Source organism: Nerophis lumbriciformis, linkage group LG23 (genome assembly GCF_033978685.3).
Source record: "Nerophis lumbriciformis linkage group LG23, RoL_Nlum_v2.1, whole genome shotgun sequence".
Lineage (NCBI taxonomy): Eukaryota > Metazoa > Chordata > Actinopteri > Syngnathiformes > Syngnathidae > Nerophis > Nerophis lumbriciformis.
The window spans coordinates 38823504-38848662 of NC_084570.2; the positions used below are offsets into that span (position 1 = coordinate 38823504).

General features: G+C 40.8%; 1 protein-coding gene across 9 annotated transcripts in view; it reads left to right on the forward strand.

Annotated features, from left to right (window-relative positions):
- Window positions 1-2621: 2621 nt before the first annotated feature.
- The window catches only part of l3mbtl1 (L3MBTL histone methyl-lysine binding protein 1), a 74276-nt gene continuing 51738 nt past the window's right edge, over window positions 2622-25159 (forward strand). For 7 of the 9 annotated variants that reach the window (XR_012051133.1, XM_072915902.1, XM_072915903.1 and 4 more), the window contains exons 1-4: window positions 2622-2649; window positions 3866-3914; window positions 22019-22181; window positions 23966-24156. Coding sequence is in view for 7 of the 9 variants with exons in the window: in XM_072915902.1 (XP_072772003.1) it covers window positions 22037-22181; window positions 23966-24156 (336 nt within the window). In the remaining 2 variants the exon portion in view is untranslated. Of the gene's footprint in view, window positions 2650-3324; window positions 3358-3865; window positions 3915-22018; window positions 22182-23965; window positions 24157-25159 lie in introns of those variants that run through there. The other 2 variants (XM_072915901.1, XM_072915907.1) reach the window with 2 other exon arrangements.

A 25159-nucleotide genomic window follows, 5' to 3' on the forward strand; every position in this document is an offset into this window, starting at 1 on the left:
TTTACCTTGAAAATCAGTTTTTACCTTAAAAATCAACTTTTACCTTGAATATTATTTTCTGTCTTGAAATCACCTTTTACCTTGAAAATCAACTTTTACATTGAAAATCAGTTTCTGTCTCGAAAATCAACTTTTACCTTGAAAATCAACTTTTACCTTGAAAATCAGTTTTTACCTTGAAAATCTTTTTTTGTCTTGAAAATCAACTTTTACCTTGAAAATCAACTTTTACCTTGCGGCTATTTCTTTAGATGTGTAAGACTATTGACAAAATACGTGTTGACTTTATTTGGAAAAACAAAATTCATTATATTAAGAAATCTGTTCTAATGAACAATTACAATCAGGGTGGTCTAAACTTTCTGGATTTCACGACACTAAACAACACCTTCAAGATGAATTGGATAAGACACTATTTGAAACTATTTGGAACTTCATTTCTCATCATGTATTTTCTAACCTTGGAGGCCTAAAATGTGTGTTATTGTGTAACTACAACATTGATAGGATTGCTGTTGCTCTTTCAAACTTCCACAAACAAGCCCTTCTGGCATGCTCTCTTCTCTACAAGTACCGTATTTTCCGCACTATAAGGCGCACCGGATTATTAGCCGCACCTTCAATGAATTACATATTTCATAACTTTGTCCACCAATAAGCCGCCCCGGATTATAAACCGCGCCTACGCTGCGCTAAAGGGAATGTCAAAAAAACAGTCAGATAGTTCAGTCAAACTTTAATAATATATTGAAAACCAGCGTTCTAACAACTCTGTCCCAAAATGTACGCAAATGTGCAATCACAAACATAGTAAAATTCAAAATGGTGTAGAGCAATAGCAACATAATGTTGCTCGAACGTTAATGTCACAACACACAAAATAAACATAGCGCTCACCTTCTGAAGTTATTCTTCATTCGTAAATCCTTCGAATTCTTCGTCTTCGGTGTCCGAATTGAAAAGTTGCGCAAGCGTGGGATCCAAAATGGCCGGTTCCGTCTCGTCGAAGTAATCGGAGTCAGTGTCGCTGTTGTTGTCCAGTAGTTCTGTGAATCCTGCCTTCCGGAAAGCTCGGACCACAGTTGTGACCGAAATATCTGCCCAGGCATTTACGATCCACTGGCAAATGTTGGCGTATGTCGTCCGGCGCTGTCTGCCCGTCTTAGTGAAGGTGTGTTCGCCTTCGGAGCTGTGTGAAAAAAGCCACCCGGCCTCTTCGCGTAAACTTCCCTTAACCACTCGCTCATCTTTTCTTCATCCATCCATCCCTTCGAGTTAGCTTTTATGATGACGCCGGCTGGAAAGGTCTCTTTTGGCAAGGTCTTCCTTTTGAATATCACCATGGGTGGAAGTTAGCATGGCAAGCTAGAACCACAGTGAAGGATGACTTCTCATTCCCTGTGGTGCGAATATTCACCGTACGTGCTCCCGTTCCACAGTGCGGTTCACAGGAATATCAGTTGCTGTGAAATACGGTAGTAATCCGTGTGCGGATGGAGAGATTGCGTCTTTTTATGAACCGGATCCTTGTCGCTTAGTAGGAGCCATTTTGTGGTCTTTACAGATGTAAACAGGAAATGAAACGTACGGTGATATCCGCGCGTTTTTTCTTCTTCTTCCGGGGGCGGGTGGTTGCTTACAGTAGAAGAAGAAGCGCTTCCTGTTCTATGGGGGCGGGTGCTTTCCTTGGCGGTTGCTTGCGTAGAAGAAGAAGCGCTTCCTGTTCTACCGGGAAAAAAGATGGCGGCTGTTTACCGAAGTTGCGAGATCGAAACTTTATGAAAATGAATCGTAATAAAGCGCACCGGGTTATAAGGCGCACTGTCAGCTTTTGAGAACATTTGTGGTTTTTAGGTGCGCCTTATAGTGTGGAAAATACGGTACCATTTCTCACCTACCAAATACTTCATCTGGAACAATAAAGACATATGTTACAAAAGGAAACCAACAGTTGGTTCAAGAATGGTATTTCAGCGAGTCAGCTTTTCAATAAGGAAGGTCAACTTTTTAATTACCAAGACTCTCTCAACCATTTTAAGGTGACTCCCAAACAATTTGCTATTGTATTTGATGCCATTCCATCAGGTGTTGTTATGTTAAATATTTCCTCTTTCTGCTGGAACAATTGTGAATGATCCACTTGACACTCCTGTGTGGAAACTTGGCTTTGATCAGAAAAATAACAAAATAATCTGCAGCTTATTCCAAAATGATGTCTCCTATGTAATTGTGCTGTGGAATAATGTTGTGAATGACATCTGCTGCTCTCTTCCTAACAGCTTTTTACTCTCGCAGAAGGTCCAAGGAGAAGCCGCTCGCCCTCCCCTGTGGAGAATGGTGAAGGGGAGCGGGTCCAGGTCCAGAGAGAAGCCCTCATTGTCCGGCTCCAGGTCCAGATCTGCTTCTCAGGATTGGCACACCTGAGCTTCCATCCTCAAGCAACACTTCCTGTCCTTAAATCCTTTTCAGTTCATTTTAAAATGTGCATGTTTTTTTGTAACATGTTGTATTAAAGATTGAAATCAAGTCCTGCGTGGTGTATAAGTCAAAAGAGAAGAGAAATGTTTTGTGCGTTCTGTTGGACCTCATGCGGAATGCTGCGGTGTCCGCGCATGCGCACGGCGAGGCGGCCGCAGAAGCGCAGAGCTGGTAAGACCAACATTTACACTTCTTTTTTTGTGTGTTTGTTTTAAAGCTCGGCCACACGCGAAATGACTCAACGTGTATATTCATGTGCGCTCATGCCACAAGCTCGCGCCGTGTCGAAAAGACAAATGTGTCATTTCTTCGTCTATGATGTTAGCATCGTTCCGCTTTTTCACAGAAAATGGCAGCGCTTTTAATTGTCATAATTGCTCGACTTACTTTCTAATAACCTCGTTCTTCTTCGCCTCATGACGAGATAGTAATATTATTTTTTCCCCGCAAAATACCATCCGAATAAGCGGTTTTATTTTTTCATTTTTGTGCCGCTTTGAAGATTTTCCCTCTTAGTTTTTATCCTTAATGTCGCCATTTTAAATGAATTGTCTCTTATTGTGTCACCTTTTACACATTCAAGTCTTTTAAATGGCTTAAAAGTCACAATGTAAATAAATAGTGAAAGTGTACGCACGTTATTCATATATTTTTGTGACTGCTATAGAATGTCACACATGGTCAATGACATGATTATTGGCATAATATGACTGCATTCAGCAGCTCATATGTCAAATGTTCAAGTGCTCCGACCCTTACAGGCCACCGTACTTCCGGGTTGGCATTTACAAGCTAATATGTCAAATGTTCAATTGCTCTGACCCTTACAGGCCACCGTACTTCCGGGTTGGCATTATTGCCAAAGAAGCTAGCAAAAAAGTAAGTGTTTTGTTTTGACCTCTTGTATATATACGTTGGATATTTTATGTGTTAATCCAATCCACTCTATTTATATAGCACATTTAAACAACAAAAATGTTTCCAAAGTGCTGCACAAAAATATTAAAAAGATTCAAATACTCTCCTTAGCGCCACCAATGACTGAATAAAAACAAAATAAATAAATATAATAAAAACTATTTTAAAGGGTAAAACCAATTAAAACAATAAATACAATTTTAAAACACAACTCACGTAAAGTCTTTTAAATGGCTTAAAAGTCACAATGTAAATAAATAGTGAAAGTGTACGCACGTTATTCATATATTTTTGTGACTGCTATAGAATGTCACACACGGTCAATGACATGATTATTGGCATAATATGACTGCATTCAGCAGCTCATATGTCAAATGTTCAAGTGCTCTGACCCTTACAGGCCACCGTACTTCCGGGTTGGCATTTACAAGCTAATATGTCAAATGTTCAATTGCTCTGACCCTTACAGGCCACCGTACTTCCGGGTTGGCATTATTGCCAAAGAAGCTAGCAAAAAAGTAAGTGTTTTGTTTTGACCTCTTGTATATATACGTTGGATATTTTATGTGTTAATCCAATCCACTCTATTTATATAGCACATTTAAACAACAAAAATGTTTCCAAAGTGCTGCACAAAAATATTAAAAAGATTCAAATACTCTCCTTAGCGCCACCAATGACTGAATAAAAACAAAATAAATAAATATAATAAAAACTATTTTAAAGGGTAAAACCAATTAAAACAATAAATACAATTTTAAAACACAACTCACGTAGTGTTAGAAATGTGTGTTTTTATCATAATGCTAAAACTTAATTTTCATTAAATGATATGCTTTTTTCCTTTTAATATCATGCCTTTATTCTTATAAAATGTTGTTCTTTTAAAAATACTTTAAGAATAAAATAAATACTTCATTGTCATTAAATTATATGCATTTTTTTCTTAATATTCCACCTTTATTTTTGCAAAATGATAGGGCTTCACGGTGGCAGAGGGGTTAGTGCATCTGCCTCACAATACGAAGGTCCTGAGTAGTCATGGGTTCAATCCCGGGCTCGGGATCTTTCTGTGTGGAGTTTGCATGTTCTCCCCGTGACTGCGTGGGTTCCCTCCGGGTACTCCGGCTTCCTCCCACTTCCAAAGACATGCACCTGGGGATAAGTTGATTGGCAACACTAAATTGGCCCTAGTGTGTGGATGTGAGTGTGAATGTTGTCTGTCTATCTGTGTTGGCCCTGCGATGAGGTGGCGACTTGTCCAGGGTGTACCCCGCCTTCCGCCCGATTGTAGCTGAGATAGGCTCCAGCGCCCCCCGCGACCCCAAAGGGAATAAGCGGTAGAAAATGGATGGATGGATGGATGGATAGTAATATTTATTTATTGTTTAGATGTTCTGTGCTATTTTTCTTTTTACTTTTGACAATAATGTTGAAAGTAGTAAAAATCATGTGATGATAATAATATAAATGATAAATGATAATGGGTTATACTTGTATAGCGCTTTTCTACCTTCAAGGTACTCAAAGCGCTTAGACAGTATTACCACATTCACCCATTCACACACACATTCACACACTGATGGCGGGAGCTGCCATGCAAGGCGCTAACCAGCAGCCATCAGGAGCAAGGGGTGAAGTGTCTTGCCCAAGGACACAATGGACGTGACTAGGATGGTAGAAGGTGGGGATTTTACCCCAGTAACCAGCAACACTCCGATTGCTGGCACGGCCACTCTACCAACTTCGCCACACCCTTTTCTCCTTGTAATATAACACATTTATTATCATAACACTGTGGTGGTTTTCATAATCCTATAAATGTATTCTCATTAATTATGTGTTTTCCCTCCAAATATCACACCTTTGTTCTCATTAACTGTTGTGTTTTTATCATAACATTTTATTCTATAGTACTATAACTTTATTCACATCCAATCCAATCCACTCTATTTATATAGCACATTGAAACAACAAAAATGTTTCCAAAGTGCTGCAAAAAAATATTAAAAACAAGATTCAAATACTATCCTTAGCGCCACCAATGACTGAATAAAAACCAAATAAATTAATATAATTAAAAATGATTTTAAAGGGTAAAACGAATTAAAACAATAAATAACATTTAAAAACACAGAGGACCACACAACTCACGTAGTGTTAAAAATGTGTGTTTTTATCATAATGCTATACTTAATTTTCTTTAAATTATATGCTTTTTTCCTTTTAATATCATGCCTTTATTCTTATAAAATGTTGTTCTTTTAAAACTACTTTAAGTTTTTGTGTTTCTTTTCCCCACAAAATAAATACTTCATTGTCATTAAATTATATGCATTTTTTTCTTAATATTCCACCTTTATTTTTGCAAAATGATACTATTTATTTACTGTTTAGATGTTCTGTGTGCTATTTTTCTTGTTGCTTTTGACAATAATGTTGAAAATAGTAAAAATCATGTGATAATAATACACCCTTTTCTCCTTGTAATATAACACATTTATTCTCATAACACTGTGGTGGTTTTCATAATCCTATAAATGTATTCTCATTAAAATATGTGTTTTTCCCTCCAAATATCACACCTTTGTTCTCATTAACGGTTGTGTTTTTATCATAACATTTTATTCTCATAACATGTTTTTCATAATACTATGACTTTATTCACATCCAATCCAATCCACTGTATTTATATAGCACATTGAAATAACAAAAATTTTTCCAAAGTAGTCCTGAGTTCAATCCTGGGATCGGGATCTTTCTGTGTGGAGTTTGCATGTTCTCCCCGTGATTGCGTGGGTTCCCTCCGGGTACTCCGGCTTCCTCCCACCGCCAAAAACATGCACCTGGGGATAGGTTAGAATAGAATAGAAAGTACTTTATTGATCCCTGGGGGAAATTCAGCACCACAGTTCGCTCACAATAGACAATAATAATAATAAATAATATAATATATATAATATATTATATATAATACATAATATATGAATAATATAAATATATTCTACATATATTCTACATTTAAGTGCAGTCAAGAAGGAACATGTGCATTATACAGTCTGATGGCTGTCGGTATGAAGGACCTCCTGTGTCGTTCCGTGTTGCATTTTGGGAGTCTGAGCCTTCCACTGAACGTGTTCATTCTCTCTGCAAGGTCCGAGTGTAGTGGGTGGGAGGTGTTGTCCATAATGGCTAGGAGTTTTGCTAGACTTCTCCTCTCTGACACCACCGCCAGAGAGTCTAGCTCCACTCCCACCACGTTGCTGGCCTTCTCTACCAACTTGTCCAGCCTGTTTGCGTCCCTCGCTCTCGGCCCGCTGCCCCAGCAGGCCACAGTGTACAAGAAGGCGCCTGCCACCACAGACTCGTAGAACATCTTCAACATCTTTGTACAGACGTTGAAGGATCCTAGCCTCCTGAGGAAGTAGAGGCGGCTCTGTCCCTTATGTAGAGTGCCTCAGTGTGTTTTGACCCATTCAGCTTGTTGTCGATGTGTACGCTGAGTAAGGCTGCAGCTAACGATTATTTTTCTATCGATTAATCTATAGATTATTTTTTCGATTAATCGGTTAATCTATAGATTATTTTTTCGATTAATCTATGGATTATTTTTCCTTTTACCGATTATTTTTTTATTTAAAATGAAGATGAAAAAATAAATGTAGGCCAGTTTTTTCAAAAGGCATGGCTTTTATTTACAAAAAAAAAAAGTATGGCCACTCAGTCAACATTGACAACAACATGACAAAATATTCTGTAACAATGTAAACATTTAAAACTTTTAACATTTAACAAAATTAAAAGTAGCTTATTTGCTTTTTAATGTGCAAATATAAAAGTAAACATCCAGTGCAATCTTAATATTCTGCAATAGTATAAGCATTTCAAAAGTAAAAGTATTGCTTATTTGCTAAAATGTGCAAAAATAAAGATAAACATCCAATACAAAAAAGTGCAAAACGAAATATTCTGTAACAGTGTAAACATTTCAACAAAAGTAAAAGTATTGCTTATTTTGCTTAATAACACAACAATGATAGTATGATTAAAGTGAAAGTTAATTGTTGGTTTGTACATAGTATATGTAACTGTTAATGTTGTAAAAGGTATTTGCACAACTAATTAACGTTAGCGTTAAAGAGGAGCGCATCTTTGTAAACACTGAACAGGCACGCCAAACGCGCCTCTCAGAGCGAAACAGTGTTTTAGTTTATGAATTTACAACGCAGATACAAATGACACATTCATGTTTTTGTGTAATGATGACAACGTATACTCACGCGGACGATTGACTAGTTGATGGTGATGGCAAGAACGCTGTCGGGTGTTTTCTTTTCAAATGTTCATTTATAGCCGTTGTGCATACAACAACATTATTAGCAGAGGTGGGTAGAGTAGCCAGAAATTGTACTCAAGTAAGAGTACTGTTACTTTAGAGATTTATTACTCAAGTAAAAGTAAGGAGTAGTCACCCAAATATTTACTTGAGTAAAAGTAAAAAGTATATTGTGAAAAAACTACTCAAGTACTGAGTAACTGATGAGTAACATACACACATATATATATATATATATATATATATATATATATATATATATATATATATATATATATATATATATATATATATATATATATATATATATATATATACACACACACACACACACACACATATATATTTATATATATACATATATATATATATATATATATATATATATATATATATATATACACACACACATATATATATATACACATATATATATACATACATTGATATATACAGTATATAATTTATATTTTTTTTGCCGTTTTTGTTTACATGTTAAAGGTGTTTTAATGAATATACATGCATGTTTAACACATATAGATTCCTTTCTTTCATGAAGACAAGAATATAAGTTGGTGTATTACCTGATTCTGATGACTTGCATTGATTGTAAACAGACAGTATTGCTTATAACGTCCACGTTTTCAAATGGAGGAGAAAAAAAGTTCCTCCTTTCTGTCTAATACCACATGAAAGTGGTTGGTTTTTGGTATCTTATTTGTCCATCTTCCATATTCGTTTTTATACACTTTACAAGAAATAAATTGGCGGCAAACTCCGTAGCTTGCTAGCTTGTTTGCGCTGGCTTTCGGAGACTCTTATTTTGAAAGCGCGGCGCGATGGAGCGGCACTTTTATTGTGAAGACAGGAACTGTGCAGTCAGTCTTTAGGCTTATGACGGGATGTACGGTTGAAATAATAAGTAGTCTTTTTTCCTTCACACTTTTGATTGATTGATTGAAACTTTTATTAGTAGATTGCACAATACAGTACATATTCCGTACAATTGACCACTAAATGGCAACACCCCAATACGTTTTTCAACTTGTTTAAGTCAGGTCATGTGACCGCCTGGCTCTGTTTGATTGGTCCAACGTCACCAGTGACTGCATCTGATTGGTGGAACGGAGTGAAACGTCACCAGTAAGGCAGGCACTTTGAAGGTCTGTCTGACAGACCAAAACAAACAAAGCGTGCATTAACAGATCGATACAAATTAGTAGCGAGTAGCGAGCTGAATGTAGATAAAAGTAGCGGAGTAAAAGTAGTGTTTCTTCTTAGGCCGTTTATTGAAATACTACCACACTTTTGACGACTTTTGGCGTGCTTTTTTCCCCTCGCTCGCACCGCTCGCATCGTCTGCTTTGCGCTCCGCCATGACGGTAGTGTGACGTAAATATGCGACGCGTCGAAGCACAAAAACGGCGTCAACGTATTTACGTAACCGATGACGTCGACTACGTCGACGCGTCGTTTCAGCCCTAACGCTGAGGTATTTATAATCCTCAACCATGTCCACATCGACCCCCCTGATGGAAACAGGGGTCGCCGGAGTACTCCTCCTCCTTCCCAGGTCCACAACCAGCACCTTGGTCTTCGTCACATTGAGCTGGAGATGGTTCTTTCCACACCATGTGACAAAGTCCTCCACCAGTGCCCTGTATTCCTCATCATCACCATCCTCAATACACCCCACTATCGCAGAGTCATCAGAAAACTTCTGAAGGTGGCAGGACTCTGAGTGATAGTGGAAATCGGTGGTGTAGATGGTGAAGAGGAAGGGGGAGAGGACTGTGCCCTGCGGGGCCCCGGTGTTGCTGACCAGCCTGTCAGACACACAGTCCTGCAGTCGCACGTTCTGTGGTCTGTCAGTCAGGTAATCAACAACCCAGGACACCAAGGGGGCCTCTACCTGCATCGTCTCCAACTTCACACCCAGTAGCCCAGGCCGTATGGTATCGAAAGCACTGGAGAAGTAAAAAAATATGACCCTCACACTGCTCGCAGGCTTGTCTAGGTGGGTGTGGGCTCGGTTCAGCAGGTAGATGACTGCGTCCTCCACTCCCAGTCGGGGCTGGTAGGCGAATTGGAGTGGGTCCATGTGGGGCTTAACTGTAGGGCGGAGTTGTTCCAGGACCCATACTTGCCAACCTTGAGACCTCCGATTTCGGGAGGTGGGGCGTGGGGGGCGTGGTCGGGGGTGGGGTGGGGGGCGTGGTTGGGGGCGTGGTTAAGAGGGGAGGAGTATATTTACAGCTAGAATTCACCAACTCGAGTATTTCATATACATATATATATGTATATATATATATATATATATATGTGTATATATATATATATATATATATATGTATATGTATATATGTATATATATATATATGTATATATGTATATGTATATATATATGTATATATATATGTATGTATATATATATATATATATATATATATATATATGTATATATATATATATATATATGTATATATATGTATGAAATACTTGACTTTCAGTGAATTCTAGCTATATATATATTTATTTATTTTATTATATATATAAATAAAAGAAATACTTAAATTTCAGTGTTCATTTATTTACATATATATACACACACATAACACTCATCTACTCATTGTTGTACTTGAATGTACAATTCCGGGGCAATGGCACCTATCAAATACACAGTAATGAAAACACAGTTGTTCTACTAACTGTACTGTGTGTTATGAGAGTAGAGTATGTGTGTGTGTGGCCCTTTAATAGGTGACAGCATGTGAGGTGAGTGATGTCAGTGAGTGTGTGGGCGAGAGAAGAGAGGGAGCGGTAGCGTGAGTGCGGGGAGGGACTAGTTGGTTTTGTGTTGGATTGGCTGTGTGCAAGCAATCAATAAAGCAAGATTTGCAACTAATCGCTGGACTCATCATTCACCCTAAAGTCGTCCGCTGTGGAGACCCACTGCCGGGTAAGGTGAAGGGTGTTGCCCCGAGCATACATCGGCCCTGGAGAAGTGTCTCCCCTGCGCTCTTCAACTACGGTCTCTTTCTTCTGCTTCGTCTCCTTGTGTGCGCACACTGGACTCAGGTCCGCATGGAGCTGGAGGGGGCGTGGCCTCCAGCTCCGGCTGAATTCCGGGAGATTTTCGGGAGAAAATTACTTCCGGGATGTTTTCGGGAGAGGCGCTGAATTTCGGGAGTCTCCCGGAAAATCCGGGAGGGTTGGCAAGTATGCCAGGACCAACCTTTCCATGGTCTTCATGATATGGGAGGTTAGAGCCACCCGCACTGGGTTGCGTGCACTTGGGGATAGGGACCACGCATGAGGTTTTCCACAGTGTGGGGACTTTTTTCAGCCTAAGGCTCGTGTTGAAGATGTGCTGGAGCACCCCACACAGCTGTGGGGCGCAGGCTTTGAGCACCCTGGGGCTCATACCGTCAGGACCCACGGCCTTGCCTGTGTGTAACTTATTTAGCTGTGCATTCACCTGTTCTGCAGACAGACACACTGGGGGGTCTCAGGTGGTTGGGGGAGGGGGGGGGGTCATCAAGCTGAGGGTGAGGTGTTAAGTGGGGGGAGGTAGTCATTGGAGTTGGGGGGCTGTGAGGAGTGGAGGGGAGGGGGGGTGTATATTGTTACGCTGAAGTTTTCAGGGGTCCGGCTGGCATGTCTTGGGGGGTGGGCAGGAGCTTGTCGTAGCCACTGTGTCAAACCTGTTAAAGAACTGGTTTAGCTCATTTGCCCTCTCTTTGTCTCCGTCCACCCCCCTACCCCCCGACGGTTTGAGGCCGGTGATGGTCTGCATACCTCTCCAAACCGCCTTCATGTTGTTGTCCTTCAGCTTCCCTTCCAGCTTCCTCCTGTAGTTCTCCTTGGCCTCCCTGAGTCTGGTCTTCAGCAGCCCCTGAACTCTTTTCACCTCCTCCCTGTTACCAGCATTGAATGCCCTCTTCTTCTCATTCAGTAGGGCTTTGATGTCCTTGGTCACCCACGGTTTGTTGTTTGATTGGCAACACTAAATAGGCCCTAGTGTGTGAATGTTGTCTGTCTATCTGTGTTGGCCCTGCGATGAGGTGGCGACTTGTCCAGGGTGTACCCCGCCTTCCGCCCGAATGCAGCTGAGATAGGCTCCAGCACCCCCCACGACCCCAAAAGGGACAAGCGGTAGAAAATGGATGGTTTCCAAAGTGCTGCACAAAAATATTAAAGACAAGATTAAAATACTATCCTTGGCGCCACCAATGACTGAATAAAAACAAAATGAATAAATATAAAAGCAAAATAAAAATAAATATAATTAAAAACGATTTTAGGGCAGAACAGTGGAACAAGGGTTAGTGCATGTGCCTCACAGTACGAAGGTCCTGAGTAGTCTCGAGTTCAATCCAGGGCTCGGCATCTTTCTGTGTGGAGTTTGCATGTTCTCCCCGTGACTGCGTGGGTTCCCTTCGGGTACTCCGGCTTCCTCCCACCTCCAAAGACATGCACCTGGGGATAGGTTGATTGGCAACACTGAATTGGCCCTAGTGTGTGAATGTGAGTGTGAATTTTGTCTGTCTATCTGTGTTGGCTCTGTGATGAGGTGGCGACTTGTCCAGGGTATACCTCGCCTACCGCCCGAATGCAGCTGAGATAGGCTCCAGCACCCCCACAACCCCAAAAGGGACAAGCGATAGAAAATGGATGGATAAAAACAATTTTAAAGGGTAAAACCAATTAAAACAATAAATACAATTTAAAAACACAGAGGACCACACAACTCACGTAGTGTTAAAAATGTGTGTTTTTATCATAATGCTAAAACTTAATTTTCATTAAATGATATGCTTTTTTCCTTTTAATATCATGCCTTTATTCTTATAAAATGTTGTTCTTTTAAAAATACTTTAAGTTTTTGTGTTTTTTTCCCCACAAAATAAATACTTCATTGTCATTAAATTACCGTATTTTCCGAACTATAAGGCGCACCTAAAAACATCCAATTTTCTCAAAAGCTGACAGTGTGTCTTATATTCCGGTGCGCCTTATATATGGACCAATATTGAGCCACAACAAACCTAAACTTAATTTTCATAAAGTTTAGGTCTCGCAACTACGGTAAACAGCCGCAAACTTATTTTTTGCCCCGTAGAAAAAGAAGTGCTTCTTCTTCTACGGTAAGCAGCCGCCAACTTCATTTTCCCCCGTAGGAGAAGAAGTTCTTCTTCTACGGTAAGCAGCCACAGAGTTCATTTTCCCCCGTAGAAGAAGAAGCGCTTCTAACCCAAAAATGGCTCTGCTTACGACGCAGAGTTTAAACTTAAGACGATCAGTCACGCAGTAGAACACGGCAATAGAGCAGCAGCGAGAGAATTTAACATAAACGAATCAATGGTGTTTAATTCGGACACTGAAGAAGAAGAATTCGAGGGATTCGTGGATGAGGAATAACTTCATAAAGTGAGCTTTACATGTTTATTTTGTGTGTTGTGTTGTGTGACATTAACGTTTGAGCAACGTTGAGTTAATGTGAATTAAGTGTGAATTATATTTATAATGCGCTTTTCTTTAGTGACTCAAAGCGCTTTTTACATAGTGCAACCCAATATCTAAGTTACATTTAAACCAATGTGGGTGGCACTGGGAGCAGGTGGGTAAAGTGTCTTGCCCAAGGACACAACGGTAATGACTAGGATGGCGGAAGCGGTGATCGAACCCGGAACCCTCAAGTTGCTGGCACGGCCACTCCACCAACCGAGCTATACAATTGTTATTGCTCTGCACTATTTCGACTGTTATTAGATTGTGATTGCAGTAACGTTTGATTTACCGTAACAGTATCACTGTTTTTTACGTGGTTATTGAATCAGGGAAAAGTTCCCCTCCACTATGTGATATAAATGTTGCACTACTTATATACCTTGCTGTTGTTAAAAGATAAACAAAACACCACGTCACTGACTTTACCTCGGGGAAAATAATAAAACAGCTGTTTATTCATTTTGGGAGTGAACAGAGTTGTCAGAACGCTGGTTTGTAATCTATTAATAAAGTTTGACTGACCTATCTGACTGTTTTGTTGACATTCCCTTTGCGCAGCTCCATCTAATGGATGCATAGGTGCGCCTTATAATCCGGTGCGCCTTATATATGAACAAAGTTTTGAAATATGCCATTCATTGAAGGTGCGCCTTCTAATCCGGTGCGCCTTATAGTGCGGAAAATACGGTATATGCATTTTTTCTTAATATTCCACCTTTATTTTTGCAAAATGATGTTAATATTTATTTACTGTTTAGATGTTCTGTGTGCTATTTTTCTTGTTACTTTTGACAATGTTGAAAATAGTAAAAATCATGTGATAATAATACACCCTTTTCTCCTTGTAATATAACACATTTATTCTCATAACACTGGTGGTTTTCATAATCCAAAAATGTATTCTCATGAAATTATGTGTTTTTTCCTCCAAATATCACACCTTTGTTCTCATTAACTGCTGTGTTTTTAATCATAACATTTTATTCTCATAACATGTTTTTTTTCCATAATACTATGACTTTATTCACATCGAATCCACTCTATTTATATAGCACATTGAAACAACAAAAATGTTTCCAAAGTGCTGCACAAAACTATTAAAAACAAGATTCAAATACTATCATTAGCTCCACCAATGACTGAATAAAACAAAATGAATAAATATAAAAACAATATAAAAAATAAATATGATTGAAAACAATTTTAAAGGGTAAACTAATTAAAACAATAAATAGAAATACAAATGTAAAAACACAGAGGACCACACAACTCACGTAGTGTTAAAAGCTAGAGAATAAAAGTGGGTCTTAAGACGAGACGACTTAAAACACTCCACTGTGGGAGCATTTGGAACATGGATTATTTTTTTATTTTTTAAGGCTTGCAAACACAAAAATTAGTTTTTTACTCAATATGACAGTAATGTTCTTAGAATTCTGAGATAATGCGAAAAAAGCAATAAAAACGTATTCAAACATAACTCCTAAACCAAACATGCAAAATGTCTAATAATGCCTGGAATAATGTATCTTTGTGAGTTTTACTAGAAAAAAATATTTTGAAAGGCTTGCAAATACAAAAAAATGTTTTTAGTCAATATGACAGTATAACTGTCACACTCAATATGACAGTTATTTAAACATAACTCTAAAACAGATACCACCCAGCACATGGCCTCTTCAACCTGCTACCCTCCGGAAGGAGGTATAGATCGATTTGCGCCAGGACCACCAGAATGTATCTCACAGTCTGTATCCCCAGGCTGTGAGACTGCTAAATGAACAGCCTGCCCCTTTGCTGCCCCGTACCATCTTTTTACCTCACTCTTCACCACCTCAATAATTGTGCTATGGACATTGCATTGCTGCAACATCAACGTAACACCCATCAGACATCTGACTGTTCCAACCCCCACACCCCTCTTATCGCGATCTTCCTGACAATGCTAAAATGCTCAAATGTAAACTATTGTCAACCTGCACATTAATGCAGTTTCTATGCCGCTGGACAAAGCTCAAACTAAATATTGTTGTGCATGTATGACTTAAGTGTTATTATGTCAATGACAATAAAGGAATTGATTGATTGATTGATTGAAAACAAACATGCAAAATGTCTAATGCCTGAAATAATGTATCTGTGAGTTTTACTAGAAACATGAGCTTTTGTAAGGTTTTCAAATACAAAAATTGGTTTTTTACTCAATATGACAGTAATGTTCTTAGAATCCTGAGATAATGCAAAAAAAGCAATACAAACGTATTCAAACAAAACTCCTAAACCCATCCAGCCATCCATTTTCTACCGCTTGTCCCTTACCCAAACCTACAAAATGTCTAATAATGCCTAGAATAATTTATATTTGTGAGTTTTACTAGAAAAAAATATTTTGTAAGGTTTGCAAAGACAAACATCAGTTATTTTACTCAATATGACAGTATAACTGTCATACTAAATATGAAAGTTATATAAGCATAACTCCAAAACCAAACATGCAATATGTCTAAAAATGCTTGTAATAGTGTATCCATGTGAGTTTTACTACAATCCGGTGTTTTTGTAAGGTTTGTCCATCCATCCATCTTCTTCCGCTTATCCGAGGTCGGGTCGCGGGGGCAGCAGCCTAAGCAGGGAAGCCCAGACTTCCCTCTCCCCAGCCACTTCGTCCAGCTCTTCCTGTAGGACCCCGAGGCGTTCCCAGGCCAGCCGGGAGACATGGTCTTCCCAACGTGTCCTGGGTCTTCCCCGCGGCCTCCTACCGGTCGGACGTGCCCTAAACACCTCCCTAGGGAGGCGTTCGGGTGGCATCCTGACCAGATGCCCGAACCATCTCATCTGGCTCCTCTCGATGTGGAGGAGCAGCGGCTTTACTTTGAGCTCCTCCCGGATGGCAGAGCTTCTCACCCTATCTCTAAGGGAGAGCCCCGCCACCCGGCGGAGGAAACGAATTTCGGCCGCTTGTACCCGTGATCTTGTCCTTTCGGTCATAACCCAAAGCTCATGACCATAGGTGAGGATGGGAACGTAGATCGACCGGTAAATTGAGAGCTTTGCCTTCCGGCTCAGCTCCTTCTTCACCACAACGGATCGATACAGCGTCCGCATTACTGAAGACGCCGCACCGATCCGCCTGTCGATCTCACGATCCACTCTTCCCTCACTCGTGAACAAGACTCCGAGGTACTTGAACTCCTCCACTTGGGGCAAGATCTCCTCCCCAACCCGGAGATGGCACTCCACCCTTTTCCGGGCGAGAACCATGGACTCGGACTTGGAGGTGCTGATTCTCATCCCAGTCGCTTCACACTCAGCTGCGAACCGATCCAGTGAGAGCTGAATATCCTGGCCAGATGAAGCCATCAGGACCACATCATCTGCAAAAAGCAGAGACCTAATCCTGCAGCCACCAAACCAGATCCCCTCAACGCCTTGACTGCGCCTAGAAATTCTGTCCATAAAAGTTATGAACAGAATCGGTGACAAAGGGCAGCCTTGGCGGAGTCCAACCCTCACTGGAAACGTGTCCGACTTACTACCGGCAATGCGGACCAAGCTCTGGCACTGATCATACAGGGAGCGGACTGCCACAATCAGACAGTCCGATACCCCGTACTCTCTGAGCACTCCCCACAGGACTTCCCGAGGGACACGGTCGAATGCCTTCTCCAAGTCCACAAAACACATGTAGACTGGTTGGGCAAACTCCCATGCACCCTCAAGGACCCTGCCGAGAGTATAGAGCTGGTCCACAGTTCCACGACCAGGACGAAAACCACACTGTTCCTCCTGAATCCGAGGTTCGACTATCCGGCGTAGCGGAGGAACCAGCACCCCGGTCTGCCAATCCAGTGGTACCGCCCCCGATGTCCACGCGATGCTGCAGAGTCTTGTCAACCAAGACAGCCCCACAGCATCCAGAGCCTTAAGGAACTCCGGGCGGATCTCATCTACCCCCGGGGCCTTGCCACCGAGGAGCTTTTTAACTACCTCAGCAACCTCAGCCCCAGAAATAGGAGAGCCCACCACAGACTCCCCAGGCACTGCTTCCTCATAAGAAGACGTGTTGGTGGGATTGAGGAGGTCTTCGAAGTATTCCCTCCACCGATCCACAACATCCGCAGTCGAGGTCAGCAGAACACCATCCTCGCCATACACAGTGTTGATAGTGCACTGCTTCCCCTTCCTGAGGCGGCGGATGGTGGTCCAGAATTGCTTCGAAGCCGTCCGGAAGTCGTTTTCCATGGCCTCACCGAACTCCTCCCATGTCCGAGTTTTTGCCTCTGCTACCGCTGAAGCCGCACACCGCTTGGCCTGTCGGTACTTGTCCGCTGCCTCAGGAGTCCTATGAGCCAAAAGAACCCGATAGGACTCCTTCTTCAGCTCCAATCAGCCGCCTCGACAATAGAGGCGCGGAACATGGTCCATTCGGACTCAATGTCCAGCACCTCCCTCGTGACATGTTCAAAGTTCTTTCGGAGGTGGGAATTGAAACTCTCTCTGACAGGAGACTCTGCCAGACGTTCCCAGCAAACCCTCACAATGCGTTTGGGCCTGCCAGGTCTGTCCGGCACCCTCCCCCACCATCGCAGCCAACTCACCACCAGGTGGTGATCGGTAGAAAGCTCCGCCCCTCTCTTCACCCGAGTGTCCAAAACATGAGGCCACAAATCCGATGACACAACTACAAAGTCGATCATGGAACTGCGGCCTAGGGTGTCCTGGTGCCAAGTGCACATATGGACACCCTTATGTTTGAACATGGTGTTCGTTATGGACAATCTGTGACGGGCACAAAAGTCCAATAACAAAACACCACTCGGGTTCAGATCCGGGCAGCCATTCTTCCTAATCACGCCTCTCCAGGTTTCACTGTCGCTGCCAACATGAGCATTGAAGTCCCCCAGCAGAACGAGGGAATCACCTGGGGGAGCACTCTCAAGTACTCCCTCAAGTGAATCCAAAAAGGGTGGGTACTCTGAGCTGCGGTTTGGCACGTAAGCGCAAACCACAGTCAAGACCCGTTTCCCCACCCGAAGGCGGAGGGAAGCTACCCTCTCGTCCACCGGGTTGAACTCCAACGTACAGGCTCTGAGCCGGGGGGAAACAAGAATTGCCACCCCAGCCCGTCGCCTCTCACTGCCGGCAACGCCAGAGTGGAAGAGAGTCCAGCCCCTCTCGAGAGAACTGGTTCCAGAGCCCTTGCTGTGCGTCGAAGTGAGTCCGACTATATCTAGCCGGAACTTCTCCACCTCGCGCACCAGCTCGGGCTCCTTCCCCCCAGCGAGGTGACGTTCCACGTCCCAAGAGCTAGCTTCTGTAGCCGAGGATCGGACCGCCAAGTGCCCTGCCCTCGGCTGCCGCCCAGCTCACATCGCACCCGAACTCTATGACCCCTGCTATGGGTGGTGAGCCCATTGGAGGGGGGACCCACGTTGCCTCTTCGGGCTGCGCCCGGCCGGGCCCCATGGGGACAGGCCCGGCCACCAGGCGCTCGCCATCGTGCCCCACCTCCGGGCCTGGCTCCAGAGGGGGGCCCCGGTGACCCGCGTCCGGGCAAGGGAAATCTGGGTTCCTTGTTTGTTTTCTTCATAGAGGTCTTTGAGCTGCTCTTTGTCTGATCCCTCACCTAGGACCAGTTTGTCTTGGGAGACCCTACCAGGGGGCATAAAGCCCCCGGACAACATAGCTCCTAGGATCATTGGGACACGCAAACTCCTCTACCACGTTAAGGTGGCAGCTCAGAGAGGAGTTTGTAAGGTTTGTAAATACAAAAATTAGTTTTTACTCAATATGACAGTATAACTGTCACACTCAATATGACAGTTATTTAAACATAACTCCTTAACCAAACATGCAAAATGTCTAATAATGCCTGAAATAATGTATCTTTGTGAGTTTTACTAGAAACATGAGCTTCTGTAAGGTTTTCAAATACAAAAATTAGTTTTTTACTCAATATGACAGTAATGTTTTAGAATCCTGAGATAATGCGAAAAAAAGCGATAAAAACGTATTCAAACATAACTCCTAAACCAAACATGCAAAATGTCTAAAAATGCCTGGAATAATGTATCTTCGTGAGTTTTACTAGAAAAAAATATGTTGTAAGGTTTGCAAAGACAAACATTACAAAGTATTGTAATTTTTTTTTACTCAATATGACAGTGTAACTGTCATACTAAATATGAAAGTTATATGAACATAACTCCAAAACCAAACATGCAATATGTCTAAAAATGCCTGTATTAATGTATCTGCGAGTTTTACTCGAATCAGGTGTTTTTGTAAGGTTTGCAAATACACAAATTAGTTTTTACTCAATATGACAGTATAACTGTCACGCTCAATATGACAGTTATTCAAACATAACTCCTAAACCAAACATGCAAAATGTCTAATAATGCCTGAAATAATGTATCTCTGTGAGTTTTACTAGAAACATGAGCTTTTGTAAGGTTTGCAAATACAAAAATGTGTGTTTTACTCAATATGACAGTAATGTTCTTAGAATCCTGAGATAATGTGAAAAAAGCAATACAAACTTATTCAAACAAAACTCCTAAACCAAACATGCAAAATGTCTAATAATGCCTGGAATAATGTATCTTTGGGAGTTGTCCTAGAAAAATATATTTTGTAAGGTTTGCAAAGACAAACATTAGTTTTTTTTACTCAACAGGACAGTATAACTCTCATACTTAATATGAAAGTTATATAAACATAACTCTAAAACCAAACATGCAATATGTCTAAAAATGCCTGTATTAATGTATCTATGTGCGTTTTACTCGTATCAGGTGTTTTTGTAAGGTTTGCAAATACAAAAAATAGTTTTTACTCAATATGACAGTATAACTGTCACACTCAATATGACAGTTATTTAAACATAACTCCTAAACCAAACATGCAAAATGGCTAATAATGCCTGAAATAGTGTATCTTTGTGAGTTTTACTAGAAACATGAGCTTTTGTAAGGTTTTCAAATACAAAAATTAGTTTTTTACTCAATATGACAATAATGTTCTTAGAATCCTGAGCTAATGCGAAAAAAGCAATACAAACTTATTCAAACATAACTCCTAAACCAAACGTGCAAAATGTCTAATAATGTCTGGAATAATGTATCATTGTGAGTTTTACTAGAAAAAAATGTTTTGTAAGGTTTGCAAAGACAAACATTAGTTTTTTTTACTCAATATGACAGTATAACTGTCATACTAAATATGAAAGTTATATAAACATAACTCCAAAACCAAACATGCAATATGTCTTTGACCAAATGAGTCGTGGTTAAAATGACAGATACTACACATATAGGCGATGATAAATTGCGAAAATATAGTGCCTACACCGTAAGCTGTGGGCGTGGTATGGCGCCAAACTTGGCTCTAATGGTTTTTGGCCATTTTTCAACAAAAAAAGGGGGTGATATTTTAACTAACTCCTCCTAGGGACTTTGATCAAATAAGTCGTGGTTAAAATGACAGATACTACACATATAGGTGATGATAAATTGTGAAAATATGCTGCCTACACCATAAGATGGGGGCGTGGTATGGTGCCAAAATTGGCTCTAATGGTTTTTGGCCATATTTTAGCAAAAAAAAGGGGTCCTATTTTAACTAACTCCTCCGAGGGACTTTGACCAAATAAGTCACAGTTAAAATGACAGATACTACACATATAGGTGATGATAAATTGTGAAAATATGTTGCCTACACCAGTGTTTTTCAACCACCGTGCCGCGGCACACTAGTGTACTGTGAGATGCAGTCTGGTGTGCCGTGGGAGATTATGTAATTTTACCTAGCTGGGTCAAAAGTATTTTTTTCAAACCAGTAATTATAATCCGCAAATAATGTGCCATTGTTGAGTGTCGGTACTGTCGAGAGCTTGGCAGAGTAACCGTGTTATACTCTTCTATATCAGTAGGTGGCAGCAGGTAGCTAATTGCTTTGTAGATGTCGGGAACATGGTTTGTCGTGTTCACAATATGCAGACGACAGAGGGAGGCAGCGTGCAGGTAAAGCAAAAATAAAAACAAAAGGTGAGTGCCACTAAGAAAAGGCATTGACGCTTAGGGATGGCTATGCAAAACGAAACTAAAACTGAACTGGCTGCAAAGTAAACAAAAACAGAATGCTGAACGACAGCAAAGACTTACAGCGTGTGGAGCAGAGACGGCGTCCAAAAAGTACATCCGTACATGACATGACAATCAACAATGTCCACACACATAAAAAGATAGCAACAACTTAAATTTTCTTGATTGCAAAAACAAAGCAGATGCGGGGAATAGCGCTCAAAGGAAGACATGAAACTGCTACAGGAAAATACCAACAAGACAGGAAAAGCCACCAAAATAGGAGCACAAGACAAGAAGTAAAACACTACACACATGAAAACAGCAAAAAAGTCCAAATAAGTCGGGGTGTGATGTGACAGATGGTGACAGTACACCTACTTGGAGACAAGACCTATAGTAATGCATGCATGGTTATGCTTTAAAGTCATATCCAACAATTGCAACAACGACTTTTTATTGTCTGCTGAGTTTCATTTTTTAATGATTTCTGCTGGTGGTGTGCCTCCGCATTTTTTCAATGAAAAAAATGCGCCTTGGCTCAAAAAAGGCTGCAAAACACTGCCGTAGAGGACTAATTGTTTAAAAAGAAAAAATTATTCCTAAAAATTAAAATGGCAAAAAAGATTTGCGATTGCGATGTATGTTTGGGTTGGTAGTACTGCATGTTTTGGTGATTGTTGTTTTGCAGCAGGAAGTGAAGACTGCAATGAGCGCCAAAGCCAACGTCGAGGCTTCGCCCCCTTCTTCGCCCGACAGTGCCCCCGCGGCCCCGCCTGCCTCTTCGCCTGCCGAGGCCATGGCCAACGAGGCTCGGACTCAGCCGGCCGCCACCACGGCCCTGCTCCTACCGGGTACTATTGACGTGTTTCCACTGGCAAAAGCTACTACCTTGAGTCCCTGCCAGGCAGATAGGTCTGACCAAAACCGCTTCTTGGCCGGCAACTCTTAGTCAAAAACACATTAAACCATTAGTTGCACTATTATATTCCAGAGTCTCCACTTTGCTGCATCAGCCCTCAGTCTCCACGTGTATAAAATGTTGTCGTTTGTTCGCAGGTCTCAAATTCAAACTCCCAAAATATAGACTGTCCCCTTTGAGGTGAAAACAACTGAGTAGCGCCACTAACGTGTTAAATGCTAATTCTTCATGATACTTAAAAAATGGAGTGAATAAAAACTACATCAGGAGTTTGCCTTCTTTTATATGGGAACTAAAGGAAGTGAATTGAATATGTATACCGTATTTTCCGGACAATATAGAGTGCACCGGTCTATAAGCCGCACCAGCTAATTTTTTTCGAAAAATAAATATATTTCCATATTTTAGTTGCACTGCAGTATAAGTCGCAGATATATACGTTGTGAAATGAGGTTTTTTTACAGAGAAATATTTTGTAAACGTTTGTCTACATACCTTAGTTGTTTCCACAAGGTAGTAAAACGGCTGATCAAAAAAAAAACAGAAGTCATTGTCATGGACCCGCTAGCTGTGGGAGCTAGCTCTTCAATCAGCTAAACAGACTCAATAACTCCATGTTGACGTTTTGGTGAATTTACTGAGGAATTTTTGAAAGTGAAACAATACAAAAATAATTTCATTGTAAGCTAATAATACTAACACAGACACTCGTAAACGTGTTAGCATATTAGCTAATAGCTTGATGACATTATGACAGCACGTACAAATATGCATGAAAACACTCCTACAGACATCCCACATGGGACGCTTTAGCAAGTAAGAAATGTTATAGTTATATTGTAAAACTTACCAACGTTGCTTTTTAGTGATGAATGAAGAATCCATACGAGTAGAAACGCTATGGACAGTTTTTGCAGTGAGCGAACTTGTCCCAAAGGTGGCGCCATAGCACAAACCACAACACACATTTTCAGTCCTCTGCTTGGGTTTGATGAAAACTACTGAACAAAACACATTTTGTCCATCAGCCAAGAAAAATCCGTAAATTAGCCGCAGTGTTTATTAAGCCGCCGGGTTCAAAGTGTAGGAAAAATAATAGCGGCTTATAGTCCAGAATTTACGGTATGTAAATAAACATTTATAAAATATTTCTGTGCAAATAACTAATTTCACAATGTGTATACTGTATCTGCGACTTATATTTAGTAGGTGTGGCTTATATACTGATGCGTGCTGTAGTCTGGAAAATACGGTACTTATTAGCGTGGCAAGGTGACGTTTTGGTGAATTTACTGAGGAATTTGTGAAAGTGAAACAATACAAAAATAATGCCATTGTAAGTTAATAATACTAACACAGACACTTGTAAGCGTGTTAGCACATTAGCTAATGCTAACGACGCTAGCTTGATGACATTACAATAGCACGTACTAATATGCTTGAAAACACTCCTATAGACATCACACATGGGACACTTTAGTAAGTAAAAATTGTTTTAGTTATATTGTAAAACTTACAAACGTTGCTTGGAGTGAGGAATGAAGGATCCATACGTGTAGAAACGCTGTGGACAGCTAGAGACTGAAGAAAAATCCATGTTTTAGCCGCACTGTCTCATAAGCCGCGGGGTTTAAAGTGTAAGAAAAAAGTAGCGGCTTATAGTCGGGAATTTACAGTATTTATTTTAAGTATATTTATAGTATCATGTTATTTCAGCGCCGTCTCCAGGCCATCAAAAAGTGGAGCTGACCACACCCACTGTGGTGGCAACAGACCTGAATAGAGGAGGTAGGGCCAGCGAGGCGGCCACGCCCACTTTGTCAGCACAGGTGGGCGGGCCTTGCAGCATCGTTCACGTGCTGGAATGGAAGGAGGGCGTGGCCATCTTGCCCGGGAGCAACCTGAAGGTGACATGATGATGTTTTGTAGCATCTTTTCAATTTGACTCCATTCAATAACATGTTGAAAAATCACACAAAATCAGCAATGTTGTTATTGTTGAATTCGAAATTGGGTGGGATTGAACTAGATAGATGTTTTAAAAACCTGTTTACAACAATACAGAAACTAGATGAGGTGTGAATGCTCCAATGCTGAAGTTGAAGTGAAATGCTGACAGAATGTAGTCTGAATGTAAGAATAGTTTGAATGTTGGAATGGTTTGAATGTTGAAGAGTTAGAATTTCCAGGAAAAACGCAATTTGGTTTGGAACTTGGGAAAGTGTTAGTTGGATGAGTGGAATGTGTTGATGTTGGAATGGTTTAAATAGCTTGAAAAATGTGGGAATTGTGCAACTTGGAAACATGTCCCATTCATTTCAATAGGAACTTCCTGTAAATGTGGGAATTTTGGGAAAAGTGGGATTTTTTTTGGAAATGATTAGGAGCATGAATGTCCTGAATGAGCTGAATTGGTTGGTGTTGGAATTGTTTAAATCGGTCATGAAATGTTGAAGTAGTAACAGTTTTTTAATTGACAAATAGTATTATGGAATTTCGGGAAAACCGAGAATTTTTCAAGTTCTTAAACCAACTTTTTTGTTTTGTCCTGACTAGGAAGAATGTTTTGACAGTGGAACAGTTGAAATGGGTTGAAAAATGTGAAAGGAGTCATCGCACTAAAAAAGGTTAGAAATAAGGTTAGAAAAAAACAGGAATTCCTGGAAATTTGTTGAACATGGAAAAATGGTTTCAATTTCCAGGATGAGTTGAATGTGTTGAAAAATGTGGGTATTGTAGAAGTGTGAAACATTGATAATTCATTATGAATGGGGAAAATGTCCCTAAACTTGGGAATTCTAGGAAATCCGGGAATTTTTTTAATAGTTGTTGAAAGGGATCACACATTTCCTGAACAGGCTGAATATTTTTAAGTTGGAACGGTTTGAATCGGATGAAAAATGTGGAAGG